General features: G+C 37.2%; 2 protein-coding genes and 1 long non-coding RNA gene across 5 annotated transcripts in view; 1 reads left to right on the top strand and 2 right to left on the bottom strand.

Annotated features, from left to right (window-relative positions):
- LOC120594975 (translation initiation factor IF-2-like) overlaps positions 1–15,532 on the bottom strand; it is a 97,487-nt gene that overhangs the window by 58,313 nt on the left and 23,642 nt on the right. The gene's annotated exons all lie outside the window — the stretch shown is intronic.
- Positions 5,917–6,706, top strand: LOC120595025 (40S ribosomal protein S6-like; the record flags this gene model as incomplete). Its single annotated transcript, XM_039853329.1, is given in 1 exon segment — positions 5,917–6,706. A coding segment is annotated over 1 exon segment (732 nt), but the record flags the coding sequence as incomplete, so codon positions are not given.
- The window catches only part of LOC120594976 (uncharacterized), a 17,654-nt gene continuing 16,055 nt past the window's right edge, over positions 13,934–15,532 (bottom strand). The window contains exon 2 of the long non-coding RNA XR_005650751.1: positions 13,934–15,525. This is a non-coding gene — a long non-coding RNA (uncharacterized LOC120594976). The remainder of the gene's footprint in view (positions 15,526–15,532) is intronic.

Raw genomic sequence — 15,532 nt, 5'->3', positions numbered from 1 at the left:
GAAAGAATGAATATTGTTTTTATATTCCTTTCTAGTGGGGCTACTAAACTTTAGACTCAGAAATAACCTTCACTGGAAAAGGGGAAAAAGAACCGAGATAGGGTTAAATAGGGGTCTTGGGCTGATTACACATATGGTCCTTTTGAGATCTGTGCATTGGGTATGATTAACTTGGAAATCTGTGTAAGAGTCAGCCCAGGTCAGGTGTAGCACACATCTAAACAAAGAAGGACTTTCAGAAAGTGATTAATACAAGCCCTCTGGACAAACAGTGGGAGAGATGGACATTGCACAAGCAACTCTGAAAACTCCGAAGTACGCTAGTGTTGGGCAATGTAGTAAAAAATTGATTCATTGTTCTGTTAGGTCTTTTTATCCGCCCTGTAGCAAAAGAACCAAAATTCTTATATGGCAGTTATAAGTTCAAAGACATTTACTCCAGATGACAGTGTCAATTTTATAGCATGGTAACTAGTGTGTGTGAAAGCTATCGCTAGAATGCACTTGAATTACTGGCACTTGAATTACATTTGGTACTATTAATACCAAATGTTTTAGAAAACAAGCTGTGCCAAACTTCAGCTACTTAGGGTTTATTTGTTACATAGTTCAACCAGTTTCCCAATCTATCTAGACCTTGACACCATATTTTTATGTTACAATCTCAGTAACTTGAGGAGCTTCCACTGCTGCACATGTTATTTCCCAGCTCTGGTCTGTCACTTACGACAGCTGCTTTACACTCCAGCCCTGCCCTGCAGCCTCTCTGAGAGCAGCCAGGCAATAATGGACATTTCTGGGGAGGGCAGGGATGATGTCTGACTCGTTCGCAGCTGTATCCTAAACTCTTAGCACAGAGTCCAATTCAGAGTAGCTGCTTAATAAATATTTAATAGATGGATAAACCAACATCTGAATCCTCTGTCTTAGATCCACAATTATCTTTTACCTTTTCTGAGAAGGATCTGGGAGAGCGGGCAGGTAGGGGATCATATCAATATAATATGGCTGTTGATCTTTATTTCCTCCATTTCTGATAGGATTACTGGACAAGCAGACAGAGAAACTGTGTTAGGCAAAGTATATTTGACCAAGTCTCTCGAGATGTCTTTGAGGAGAAATTTAGTCTGTACCCTAACACAATTAGAAAGATTCATAGCTGCTGAACAAGTACGCCCCGGAAGAACTGAGGATCAGGCAGATAACAACTTGGAGGGGAGGCTGAGGGCCAGGCTTATGGCTCTGTCCTTGCTTGGATGTTTTCTATGAGATATTTTTATTTTAATCTAATTTAAGAATTAGGTAGCGTTTCTAACAAATTTCTTAGAGAGGGAAAGGTGACATAACTGCAGGTCTTGTGAAGTCTTAGGGATAAATGTAAATATCTATTTAAATTCAGGTAATGGGCCGAACAAGTACCAACTGGGGCAAAAGAGCAACTCATTTGAAAAAGGAATGAGTTTTAATTGACATGAAGCCCAACCTGAATAACACTGATGATTGCCAAAGAAAAGCTAACATGGTTTTAGCCAACATTAAGAGAGTTGGGCTATCTTTAGAAATTAAGTATTTATAGAGCTTCTATCTGCATTGTTCTAGGTGCTGTGTGGGCTAAAGAGGTATCCGGCATAAAATCTCTGCTTTTAAGGCACATTCCAGTCAGAGGAAGGTTAGCAATCAGAAAACAATGTAAGATACGTGATTTGACAGCCTAACTATCAGGGAAATGACCTCTCAAAACTCCCAAACGCCCAAAACCAAAACTGAAAATAAAAAAAAATCAGAGGCTTGAGTGCACTCACTCGGCGTAGTGCATTAGCTGATGTTTGTAACTATGGCCCAAAGTCATTAAGAACCTGCTGTAAATAAGGCCCACTGCTCTTTACAGAGACCAAGTTATAGAAATACATTTTAGATATTGTCTTTTTTGTTTAGTTGTTTTCGTTTTAAATGGGATAGAATTCACTTATCTGGAAAATTAAATTACAAGCCTCATTCCTCGTACGGGGACAAATAAATCAGAGACCACTGTACATAGTTAAGCACGGAAGTATACAGGCCAATCTACAACGCTTGAGAAAAGAGGAAAATAAGCGTGAGAAGTAGGAGAAATGATGTATTCCACTCCAAACTCTCTGTTGAGCCGGGGCAGATCTGTGGGCCCTGAGCACCTTGGGGTCATGGCACAACCAAAGATAGCGGAGTCCTGAGAAGGGGAGAAGGCGGGAAACAGCTGCTTCTAGATAAGTCCAGCATATAATTTACCAAAAATTCCCAAAAGTTGCATGCAACATCATGTCACTCTTTATGGTGACGGTACACTACACATCAAAACAATGGAACATTTCCTTCTCAGGCAGGGTTTCCAGTGCACCCTATTCTTCCCCCTTTGTGCCTATATTTGAGTTTTTAAGGATGGAAAGAGTCACACCAAGTGGATACATGCCTCTCCTAGTTTATGGCCCTCAGTGAAGCACAGACTAGCTCCCAGTCAGCTTTCCTTTCTATACTCACAGCAGCTTTTCCGAGCCTCCATCTCTTCCCTATTTACATCTCTCTCTGGTGTGGCCTGCCTACCTCACTTCCTATTTCATAAAGTACATTCTGTCCCTCACATTACTGCATCTCGGCTCAAACTGTTCTAATGTTTACTCATCCTTTCTTCAAATATGCCTCTCCTTTTGTTCAAGGCAAACTCCTTCATCTCTTTGAAGCCATTGATACTGACTTCTCCCTCCTCGAATTCTCTACTCTCTTCACATCTCTAGCCTCATTCTCTTCCTCCTCCTCTCCTGGCTCCTTTTCAGGCCTCTTCCTCTGCCCACTTTTAAATATCGTGTTCCCCAAGTCTGCCATGGTCCTCTTCTCACACTCACTCAGTTAGCATGATCCCCTCACTAGTCAGTCTTCTTAGACTCTGCTCTCCATACTTCTTTTGTTCATGCTCTTTATCTCTGGTGTATCTGCTCTACTGATCTACTTGCTCAGTCTGCTTGTCCTTTGATATGTTTGAAAACATTTTTTCAAACTGTTTCCTGATTCTCTCCCTAAGCTAGATCTTTTCTGCATGCCCCCTTCTCCTAAAACTCTCAACAGGACTCTACTACAGGTTCTCTCATAAAGTCACTGGTTTCCATGTCTTTATCTTCTTTTAAAATGCCAACTCTTTGAAATAAGAGGCTGCATTGTTCTTTGCCATATCTCTGTATGGGAAGGGCTCAATAAACATCTATCAAGTAAATGGATTAGTTTTATATGCACAAAATATGATGCTGGTAATGAGGACCCTGACTCAGGAGATATCCAAACATTATCTGGGTGACCAGTTGGTGGGGTTGCCATCTGACAGAGATGTGGACCAAGTGACTGAATGCCTCTGCCAAGAGGAAGAGTTTATGAGGCTATGACGATACCGTACCAAACATATCTTCTTAAAGTTACTTTTTTTTTTAATACTGTACATTAACAAAGTCTAAATAGACTGTATTATAAGTTTAAAAAGTACATTGGTGGTATTATTTTGCCCTTTTTCTTAGCAGACATTGAAACACTTTTGGGTAGCTATTGCTCTGTATTATGGTGGCATGGGTCACTGGCTAAGGAAGACCTCAACTATTTTTGTATCCCGGATCTCTAAACCTAGTAGGTCTTAGAGGAAAGGGATCTGTGTCCTCAGCAAATGGCTCCTAACTTTCTATTGTAATTGCTACCCAGCCCTTCGACCCTATCTGATGGGTGCGCTGGACCTAGGAAACTTGCGTCTTCATCAGCTCCTCTGAAGACCTCATGTGGTTGGAAGCAAAGGAGGGATGATGACAAGAACATCTTTTCGTCTACTTTGCGCAATTTTTATTTTTAACATAAAGCTATTTGTGTTTCAGGCTTTTAAAAATACCAGGTCTTATGGTGAGAGCGTGAAAGAAAATAGCTTCATAGTTTCTGGCATGAAGACATGAAAAGAGCTCTGGTTGTTGAATAAAATCACAGCTTTAAACCTTCCTGAGAGATTGTTACTTCCTCACTAATTCCCCTTAAGGCAAATATTTAAGATGAGTATGAAGTTAAGAGACTACAGCTTTATCTTCTGAGGATTACCTTTCATGGAAATGATAAAATGGAAAAAGAATTATTCCACAAAGTCCAATAAAAGAGCCGAATCCTCCCAACAAATCCACAGATACCATTACCCTCAAATACCCTCCACTTATCTGGGGGGAGAAAAAGAAAACTTCCTTAGATCCATTCAAATATAAAAACATTCTTTACTACATTGAATTTTATAAAATCCCATTGTTAAATACTTCCTCTCAAACTCTTGCCAAATGAGAGAATTGCTGCTGAAACAGACAAGGGATATGTGACCCCCTCTCCCTCTCCTCATGACCATTGGGGTTACACTTTGGCACACATACAGATCTATTTTCTACAAAGGATGCAGCTTTTCATAGATGTGAAGGATCTGGAATGAGAACACTGGCCCTCATCAACCCACTTCCTCTATTGGAAGGGAGTGTCCCAAATAGTCCTCTAAAGGAAATGCTGCAATGAAGTCACCCATGTGTATGTAGTACAGCAACAGTAGCCTGATGATGTGATTGTCTCTGAAGTGATACAAAGCACAGCAGTTTAGACCGAAAGTTCACTGGGACTTTTAATAATGCAGTTTTAGATAAATATTTGCACAGATGCACACACATATTTATTTGTTCTGCTTCAACGGGACTCATCCAAGTGCTAGTTTTAAAATATAAACAGTGGGGAACTGCTGTAGTAATGACTAGCAAAATACAGCAATTATTTGTAAGAGCTGAAAACTGCTCATCTAATAAAAAGTAGGAAGCTGTGTAGGAGAAAAAGGAGTGAAATTCTCTAGCAAATAAGGCTAGTGGAATTTAATAATTCACTCTGGCAATCACATTTGTTTAGTCAGCAAGCCAGCGTTCCTACTGTGCTGTATGGTGCCAGGGACAGTCTTCGTCTTAAACACCCACAACATTAAGGGAGCGACTGTTTCTAGCCAAGCTGCATAAATACTATCGCTGCAGCAGTCCGTGAATATATACCATTTATTACAGATCTCTGAGCGGATCTGTAAAGCTCAGAAAGGACTCTTGTTAGTTTGGAGATTAATTTGGCTGAGATGACATCAGATTATGTGAAAATGTGTTATTCAGCAATATTTCCTAAGTGGCCTACGTGTCAGCAGATAGTTATGCTCCAGTTATAAAATATCGGATAGTCTCCAGACTATATTTTTAACATCTCCTTAGTAATACAGCAGAGAACAAGACGTGGAAAGCTCTTATGATTTTCTCTTTTTTTAAGCAATGTTTTCATTCTCAAGGATATTTTCCTTATCACTTTTCATTGAAATTAACTTCCTTTTCAAAGGTTAAGAGATGCAAAGGTGAAGAGATTATAAGAGCATGCATATATTGCTAGTATTAAATGCAGATAGACCTAATGATCACAGTAACATGATTATATTACTGTAATACTTAGTATGCAAACAGCTCAAATTTATAAATAACAAAGAACTGGCCACTGTAGAAGGTCCTTATGGGAGCTGGGAATGCAGACATGAAAAGTATAAGAATATGTAGTTAAACTTATGTTTGCATATATCTACTCATACAAATATGTTTCCTGTGCTTATTCACTGGTTCTCTTATGTCTGACTCTTAAATATCATTTAATTGGTTAAATTAATACTTCACCAGGATTAACTCTTTATTAACTTATGTACCTCATTCTTTTCATCTGTAAAATTATGACAGCACCTACTTCATAGGGCTATAATCAAATACTGCCCAGCAAATATTTTTTTCCCTACAGTAAATACATGGTGGAAATGTCTGTGAAAATAAATCTAAACACTCTTTTTTGTCAACTGCTTCAGAATGAAGCTGAACATCTTTCCCAGCCACTGGCTGCCAGAAGCTCATTGAAGTGGATGACGAACGAAAACTTCATATCTTTTATGAAAAGCTTATGGCCACAGAAGTTGCTGCTGGGGCTCTGGGTGAAGAATGGAAGAGTTATGTGGTTCAAATCCGTGGTAGGAACGGCAAACAAAGTTTCTCCATGAAGCAGGGAGTATTGACTCATGGCCATGTCCGCCTGCTATTGAGTGAGGGGCATTCCTGTATGAGACCAAGGAGGACTGGAGAAAGAAAACACAGAACTGTTGAGGGTTGCACTGTGGATGCCAATCTGAGTGTTCTCAACTTGGTCATTGTGACAAAAGGGGAGAAAGGTATTCTTGGTCTCACTGATACTATCATGCCTCGGTGCCTGGGGCCCAAAAGGACTGGCAGAATCCACGAACTTTTCAATATCTCTAAGGAAGATGATGTCCACTAATATGCTGTGAGAAAGTCCCTAAACAAAAAAGGTAAGAAGCCTAAGACCAAAACACCCAAGATTCAGCGTCTTGTTACTCCATGCACCCTGCAACACAAATGTCGGAATATTGCTCTGAAGAAACAGCGTACTAAGAAAAATAAGGAAGAGGCTGCAGAAAATGCTAAACTTGTGGCCAAGAGAATGAAGGAGGCTAAAGAAAAATGCCATGACCAGATTGCCAAGAGATGCAGACTTTCTTCTCCGAGATTGTCTCCCTCTAAGTCTGAGTGCAATCACAAATGAGATTTTGTAAGAGTGACAAATAAATAAGATCAGATATCTAAAAAAAACAAACAAACAAACAAACAAAAAAAACTAAATAGTTTTCATTGGAGAAGGAGAGAGAATTAGGTATTTGGAAAGAGGGGCGATTATGAAGAATGTCAGAATTTCATAACTCCTGTGCAATAGGAGAGACTTGCACAGTTAGTCCCAATCTGGAGTTACTTCCTTTCCACCAAAAGCATCTGGTTGTAACCAGTCCCACCACCACAGCAGGCAGATCCCCACCCAGCACAGCCCAGAAAAAGTCGGCAGCTGTACATCAGAGACCCAGAGTGGATCCTGGTGGCACCAGAATGAGGAGTGACAGTCTGAATTTAGAGCAATAACAGATTGGAAGACTAAAAAATCTTCAAACTTATACTAAAAGACCTGACCAGGAAGCTCCAGTTTTGACAGGTGTGGAACAGAGAAACATCACAAAGGAAGAAAAGAACCAAGTCGGAGTCAATGCACTCAGTCGCAGCTGTCTATGGAGCTGATTAAGTGTCTTACTTGGAAGACTGAATGTTAGTGTCTGTGTATAATTCGATTGATAACAATTTTGCTTGAAAAACCTTTTTAGAAAATTGTGAATAGTTCCCCTCTAGCATTCCTCACAGTCTTTGCTGAAGAGGGCAGCTGTGATATAGAAAAATAACGTCCTATTATAGCTACCTTTGCCAAAATAGCCTCTCCTTCTGCAGGCCTGTCTGACCCAGACCTCAGAATCTCCTGGACTAAGAACAACTCAGGCCATTGTGATTTAGAAGTATCCTGGTGCTAGAGAAGACACCAAGATGGCCAGGAGACAATGGCAGCATTAGAAGGCTCTAGTTGAACAGAATATATAATTTCATTTAACAGCTGCAGAAGCTCATTAACTACGCCGGCATGAATGATTCTTTACAACTACAAAAAAGAAAGAAAAACAGCAGCCTATTTACAGATGCAGCGAGAGCATCCCTTGTTTTCTAGCTTTCAAGAGAAACAAAACATTTCTGCATAATTTTATGTCATAATTCAACACTATTTAAAAGGACGGCTTGCCATAAGCCTAAAGAGATATTTTTGCACATTTTCAAAACCTCCACCATATTCCAGAGCAGTGTCTGACTGCATGGCTTGCAGGTTCCCTATGATCTGCTTAGGGGCCAATCAGGCAGTTGGTCAAACCAGGCACCTCTTCAGGCAGTCACCTTCCCTATACTCTCCAAACACGCCCTGTACTTCACATCCTCAACTTGGGGAAAATATAACTCACATGCTGTCTTCCACAATCTTTCTAGATTAAACTGGCTGTTCTTTCTTGTGTAATCTTCAGCTCTTTCTATTCTTTACTTCAGATTGTCTTCCACTTACTGAGTAACTTTGAGCAAGTCACTTAGCCTTCTGTGCCTCACTCTGTTTATCTGTAAAATTATGATAGCACCTACCTCACAGGGCTATTGTGAGGATGAAGCTGTGAGTTAATACAAAGCATCTAGAATAGTGCCTGGCACATACTCAATAAACGTCAGCCAGGATTTCATTATTACTATCATTATTTAGGACATTATAAACCGCTATTACTTATTTTATATGTATTTCATCAACTCTACCTAAATAAAAATTGTTTGAGGGCAAATATTGGAGTCTAAGGGGAGTATGAGTGCATATTAACACCCTTTCTTGCACTCCTCCCTCTTCCTCCTGGACTCCTCTGCCTCCGCCCCAGATACCAACACAAAGAGGAAGAATGTTGTTATTTGGTGGAGCAGGTTTGCTGACATTTTCTTGGCCTCTGGGCTCAGCTGAAGGTTCATTAAGACATGGGCATAGTCTTTATCCCATTTGGATAAACTTTCTTGTGGATGTTCTTCCTCTCAAGAGTAAGCAGTAAAGAGTGCTCATCTTCTTAGATGCTTAACTTCAAGATCTCTCATAAAGAGAACTGCCCAATATGGGGCTCTGGGCTAAAGGAGTATGAAATAAATGATTCCTTAGTTCAGTCTAGCTTATCAGTGTTCTGTATTAGGGTAGGGGGAGGGGATGAGGGATGCTCTACTTAGTGATGTTGTTCTGCTTGCTTTTCCTTTTCTTAGCATGTATTTCTTGTGAGACATTTTCAGGGAGGGGTGGCTGGTCTTAAGTGGGAGTCAGGTAATCCTAGGTCTCTGGTCCACATGACATTATCTCATCCTAACCTTATGAGCAACCACAGGGGTCAAGTCTTTTTCAATGTTTTATCCTTCAGCCCCTAACATTCACTATTCTTTATACAAGAGGCACTCAATATTTATCAAAACAAGCTGCTCTACATCATTAAAAAAAAGTTACCCACGTTCTGATAGGGTCAGTCAATATGACTGAGGTCCTATCATTTAATTAAATTAAATTAAAAGAACATGTCATGATAACAAGTATTAATCCAATGCCGATCAGTAAAATTCAAACTTGTCACTGTGATCTATAGGGCCCTGTATTACTTGTTCCTTGCTAACTTCTCTGATCCTGTCTTGCTCTCTCTGAACTAGAATACTTCATAATTTTTGCCTAATCCAACTTCTCATTTGCACTTCCTGTTCCCTCTGCCTGGAAGACTAATCCCCCCAGAATTTTACATGATGGGCTGCTTCTCGTGATTCTTGTCTCAGGACAAAGAAAGAGCCCATGAAGAGAAGGGAATAAGGGAAAATGTCCCATGAAGAAATGACGTTAAGTATGAGACCTAAAGTATGTGTGTGTGGCTGTGTTTGCGGGTAGAGATAGGTAAGTATTCAACTTATACAGAAGAGCGAGCTAGGGCAAAGCTTTGGGATGCAAAGGACTAGAGAGAGGTTGTTTGTAGTGTGGCTGGGGCTAAGAGAGCTGGGGGAGAGCAGAAGATGGGGCACGAATAAATCCTGAAAACCCCTTCAGAAGAGGCTCCAAAGAGGGGCAGTACAGCATTTACGCACTGTAGCCCTTTGGAAATATCTTAACCTAAGATATAATCATCCTTCATAAGAAAAATGTCCTTCTGCCCTTAGTGGTATTCTAATCTCCCCTAACCTAAAAATAATCAGTAGTGCTAGGTGTAGTCACTCCCAGGTGTTAGTCATTTTTCAATTCTCTTCTGGAAAAGTAAGCTACCATGTCCAAGATTCAGGAGATGGAACTGCTCCTCAAATCCTGGAAGCTAATTTTCCAGCCCTGAACATAACCCTTACTTCTCTCAGCACTCGTCCTAGTGTTATCTCAGGTGGGAAACTAACTGAATGAGTTTTTAAAGCTGGCTTTAATTAGCTATTAGCTTATCATACGTTCAATAAGAATTAAATATGTACCAATAGCCTGAATAGATTCTTTTCTACACACAAAAAAGGTAAATTACATTTCAGTAAATTCATTTTGACAAACTGAATTTATGCTATTAAAATAGCCTTACATTTTAAAAATTTGCAACAATTCCTAATGACTTATTTTTAATTAGAGATTTAGGTACGGGTTATAAGAAATCAATAAAATCAGCCCAGAAACTAAAGCTGAAGTGTAGAAAGGTTAGATGATTGGTTGAAGATACAACTGAGCATTGTTCTTTCCATAAATAATGTACAAATTTCTTAATTTCTTATTCAATATCTGATTGTCAGAACTTATTTTAAGTAAAATACAGATCTACTGGGGTAAGAGGGCAGAGTGAGAATTGAAAAGAAGACAACTATATACATGACATGGCCAAGAAAGCCACCGAAAGTATATGAAAAAGAATAAATGTTTTAAAATTATATTTTCCAGATGGACAGTCTGAAAGATTATAATTCCAAAGATAATTTTAATTTAACACAATTAAAGAGTAAGAAATTTAGCAAAACCAATTCCTTAATATGCACTTAGAAAGATCTATTATGTGTAAAACATGAATATGCCAATTTGAATATCTGAATTTGCAACTTTTACCAATCCTCTGACTCATACTTATACTCAGTGCAAAGAAATCTTCATTTAAAGAGGGTAACAATGTTTCTATTCATTAACATCACACATCCTGTAAATAAATGTATTTCTACAGTGGCAATCTTGGCTGTAAGTGCTACTCTTTTAGGTCATTGAGACATTTATTTACATATTTAACTATGCATTTCTTTCCCTTTTACATACATTTTCCTTCATTGGTCTAAGCATTTGTTCAAGAGCTTAACTTGTTAGCTAAAAAAAAAAACAAATCCAAAATTCAGAAATTGGAGCACAATCCCTGCAAGGAAGCACATCAATAGCGGGCTTATATTATCACACTGTATAACATTTTACATTTCCGACACGCTTTCCAGTAAAGTATCTTATATCCTAAGATCTCATGGTGTCATTTTTTAAGTGAAAGTTGCAGAGAGATTCTGATTTTACTCAGAGTTGTTAAGGAACCTGCAGGAGTTCATTCATTAATTTATCTAACCAGGCAGGCAGTGAAGCCTTTGGGGACAGTAAGTTCACATTTAGTGTTTGTGCTGAATGAATCCCCAATCTACTTCGTTTTAATTTGCATTAAAAAGCCTCTACTCTCAAAGTACTGCATCATTAAGTTTATATAATAATTAGATATACAAATTAGGAGAGGCAGATTAAGTATCACTTGGCAACATTAACTTGCCTACCACATTTACACTGATTTAAAAAGTGTGTATCAGTGAGATATACTTGTTCATGCATAACTAAAAAAGCCTCTTAAATAATATTTAATTCATTGACTATTATTTCGAATAATAAGCACATTCACAGGATGAGGTTTTATTTTTTTTTCCATTTTATTTTCTGGCTTTTTGCCATTAAGAGGAGTAAAAATGAAGAGAAAAACAATAATTATAAAAAACCCAATTTCTTAAATGATTTAACAGTTTAGTTCATGCACACAAACAACTATAGTACACACTATCGAACATATCTTCCATATCTATTTTGAACACGTGTTCTGATATAGTACCATAACAAGGAAGTCTCCATTATTTTAGTGAGACTGCTAAGATAGGCTCATGAAGAATTTCAGTAAGCTTTCAGTAAGTCACTTAAAAAATTGAGAGAAATAATTATCTCTGGTTAGTCTTCTGGTACAGAAAAACAACTGACATCTTTGCATTATTATTTTTAAGTGACCACAAACTGACACCACTCAAGATAGCTTTTCTCCCTCCATTGGTAATATTTAGCTACAATTTTAGTGAAAGAAGATGAGCCAAGTCTGAGAGCACTCTTGGGCAGAGGCGTGTTTCACAGGTATAGCAGCTCCCTTTGCCTCCAAAGTCTTCACCCCTGTTTTTATTTATTCTTTATTTATTCATTCTAAAGTTTTCGCACATGTGTAATATTTATAGATAGCATCACTACAAAATGGAGCGCAGGTTCAAATCAGAGTTTTAAGGTCAGGAAAAATAAGTATCATTTAAATGAGTCACCACTGCCACTTTTAGAACCTCTTGTACTTCCTTTAAAAATCTCGCTTTCAAGGATGTGACAATTTTTGTTGTGGAAAATCATAAATAAAAACTATACAATAGTTATGATGATTACTCAGTGTGGTGATTTTTTTTTTACATTACAAACTTTATAGGAACACTCAGTTTACATTTATTTAGCACACATTTTGACAGTGTTTTATTTTCAGTAACTGACCTACTGCAGTCAATTTCAAGAATTTTATGTTCTAGACCATATATATATATCATTATGCTGATATGAACATGAAATTCAAAATTACATAAAGAAAAACCAAAAGAAAGCAATCAGCAATAGTTTCTAATTTATGCTAAATATTAAAGTATCTTAAGTGCACAATTACTTTGTTTAGGTACTTATAAAAATGTAATACTGTAAAATTTAAAAGTTGTAAATTTTTGCAAAATAAAAAAAATTGCATCCAGATCTTATTCCAAATATAAATAACATACTTTTGATATTATCTTAAATTAGCATTTTAGATTATTATTATGGAAATGTGGGGCATAGCACATAATAAATAATAGGTATTAATTTCAAAACTACCCAGAATGTTTTATGGTTTGTATTTGTTGGCTTAAGAATATTTAAGAATGTTGTAGATTAGAATATTCTAATAAGTAATTACTTAAATGAAGGAAATAACTAAATAGAAGTGGGAAATAAAATATTTAGAGGGCAGCGAGGAAAGGGAGGGCATGTGAAATTACACAGAAGAACCTGAAGTAAGTGAAGGTCAAAGAACTAGGAAAAGTTTACCCATTTCTCCAAATCTATGGTCATTTACCATGAGACACAGCTGAGTTATTTGCTCTAAGTGCTTTAAGTTTACCTATTAAAAAACAAGCCACATTCTCAGTTCTAGACCCCAGGGCCTAGCAGATGGAAAGCCCTCACCCCTCCCACCTGTTTCAGTGGCAGTCTACTAACCTCTCATGGCCCAGCATGACTAATTGAGTTTTTTCACTTGATGGTTTTATGTATGACGGAAATTTAAAGGCATAACTATGCATTTCTCTCTCCATCCCAGCTAATTATAGTTTCATCGAATTTTAAATAGTGGATGGTCACACTGTTTCAATATCACATCTTATCAACATCATTGATGGGGAACAGAAATTTGATTTCTACATTAATGAAAATACTGCATGTTTAGAAGATACTATGTATTAGAGGACAAAGGATGTCACCTTTGTCTCCTTTTAAAGTATCTCATTTCTACTATTTAAGTGCAATAAGACAAATACAGATTTACAAAAAAAGCCAAGTTAGAAATTAGGTCCTTCACAGAGACCCACAACAGCGTTCTTTTAAATATCTTAGGTTGCCTTCATATATTTAGGGTAGAATTTGGTGTATGTATTATTTTTAAGAGATATATATGATGATTACATAAAGCAAAATTAACAGTTCAATTAAATAGAGACAGTATCAACAAATTCCTAAAATACTATTCTCATCAGCTAAATCAAGACCAAATAGATATTTCAAATAAGAGTTGGTTGAGTCAAGCTAGTTTATTTTGGGTACTTTGTTGAATGGAAAACACTTTATTACTTAAAGACTGAACCTTAAAAAAATAAAAGAGGTTTAATCCAAATAAAGCAAATTAACTCTTCATTCTGGTCTTTACTTTTTTTTTCTTTCCAAATAATTTACATTTCATTTATAGAGATGTTAGTGAATGGCTCTTTAAAAAACACCTATTTTGAAATCACAGATCAAAATAAACGGAAGGACATGGCTTTAGTACACTTTTTTTTTTTTTTTTAAAGAAAACACTATAATACATTTCCTCACTCTCAGGGAATACTTTGCCTTTTTTTTTTTTTTTTTGATATTGCAAGTTCTATATACACAAATGGCACTTTTCTTCCTACTCTGCTAAAGGCCTCAAAAAATGAACAGAGATGGTTTAAAAGTCAGTTAATTTATACCATTTTCACCTAAGCTTTGTAAAAATATATGGAAGAGAAAGTAAGGTATTCGGTTTGAGTTAACAAGACAGTTGCTTCTAAAGTAGCTCCTTGAAGTCCGAGGCAGAAGGCAGCTGCAAACATCCGACTGAAAGCCCATCCGTGGCTTCACAGCTTCCAGTCGAGGATGTTTACAGTTGCTCACTGTCAACAGGGATATATTTCTTTCTGTCTGGTTAACCTGAAGAAGGTTCCCTAGCAGGTTCTTCTAAGATGTACAGGTAGCAATTCTGTCTCATTCAAACACAGAAATATTCTAGAGGATGTCTCAAATTCAAAACAAAATATTTAATGCATATTTATTACTCATCTATCAAGTCCCTATAAAATGTTGTGATATAATAAGACAATATATGCAAATGGATTTCATCCCTTACTGTTTGCTACAAGGAACAAATAGGCAATGGCAGAGTTACTTAAAATGATTTCAACATGCGTTATGTAATTAAAATCCTTCTCTGAGTGAAAGTGACCATAGAAATTAAATTATTTAACAGAGTGCATATTTAACTTTAAATGCTATATTTAAGTGAACTTACACTCGCAATGAAAATTTAAAAAGGTCTGTTTCAAACATAAATTCTGACACACACGAAAAAGACTTACGTGCTTTTACATATCACTTTTGCTCTGAAATCTGCTCCCAGAGGCAACTTGTATAGTCAGCTGGTTTTTGAAAGAGTAAGCAACAATCAGGAGAAAAACAGAATGGAATAACAAGGTCTATAACAGGCATATATCAGTTTGTGGATCTAAGTTTCCCACTGGAAAAACACAGAACCTATCACTCGAAACAGAGTGACGCACATTAACTCCAAATTTGAATGTTTTGAATTCCACTCCCATTCTCTTATGAAAATAAATGAGGAAAACTGAAGGTTAAGCTCTATCAGTCACTACTTTCCCGAAGTAATTCAAAACCCTTCCTAGTCTAGTGAAAGATTAAGTTGATACAGAAAAGGGTGTGCCTTTCCTGGAGATTTGTTTTTAGATGAAGTTACCATAAGGTTCTTAAGTTGCAGAAGTCTTAGTAGTTTGAGACACCAAAACAAAAACAAAATCCACACAAACAGTGTCATGTTTACTGAAACCAACAAATCTGAAGAGCTCCATAAATTACTTTTTCAAAGCAAAGGGTAACTCTATCCTATTAAGGTTAAGAAAGTTAATCTTTGGGGCAGCAGGTGAAAATAAGCTCAATTATGTTTTGGCTTTTTTCTTTTTTTTTCTTTTTTTTATTAACTAAGTACTTTGAACTATTAAAACTTCCTAGGGAACCACATTTTCTCAATGGGTCAAGTCACATAGGGGAACAAAGCAAACTTTATCAGTGCTGTGCGATTCTACATTCCAGAAATTCTTAGTACTTGGCATTTGTATACCACTGCTGACTAGGGCTTGAGTCAGTTCACCAAACTCAGCTACAGCTACCAACCTTGTGA

The sequence above is a fragment of the Pteropus medius genome, unplaced genomic scaffold, assembly GCF_902729225.1.
Source record: "Pteropus medius unplaced genomic scaffold, Ma_sr-lr_union100, whole genome shotgun sequence".
Lineage (NCBI taxonomy): Eukaryota > Metazoa > Chordata > Mammalia > Chiroptera > Pteropodidae > Pteropus > Pteropus medius.
This window is presented reverse-complemented; position numbering and strand designations above follow the sequence as displayed.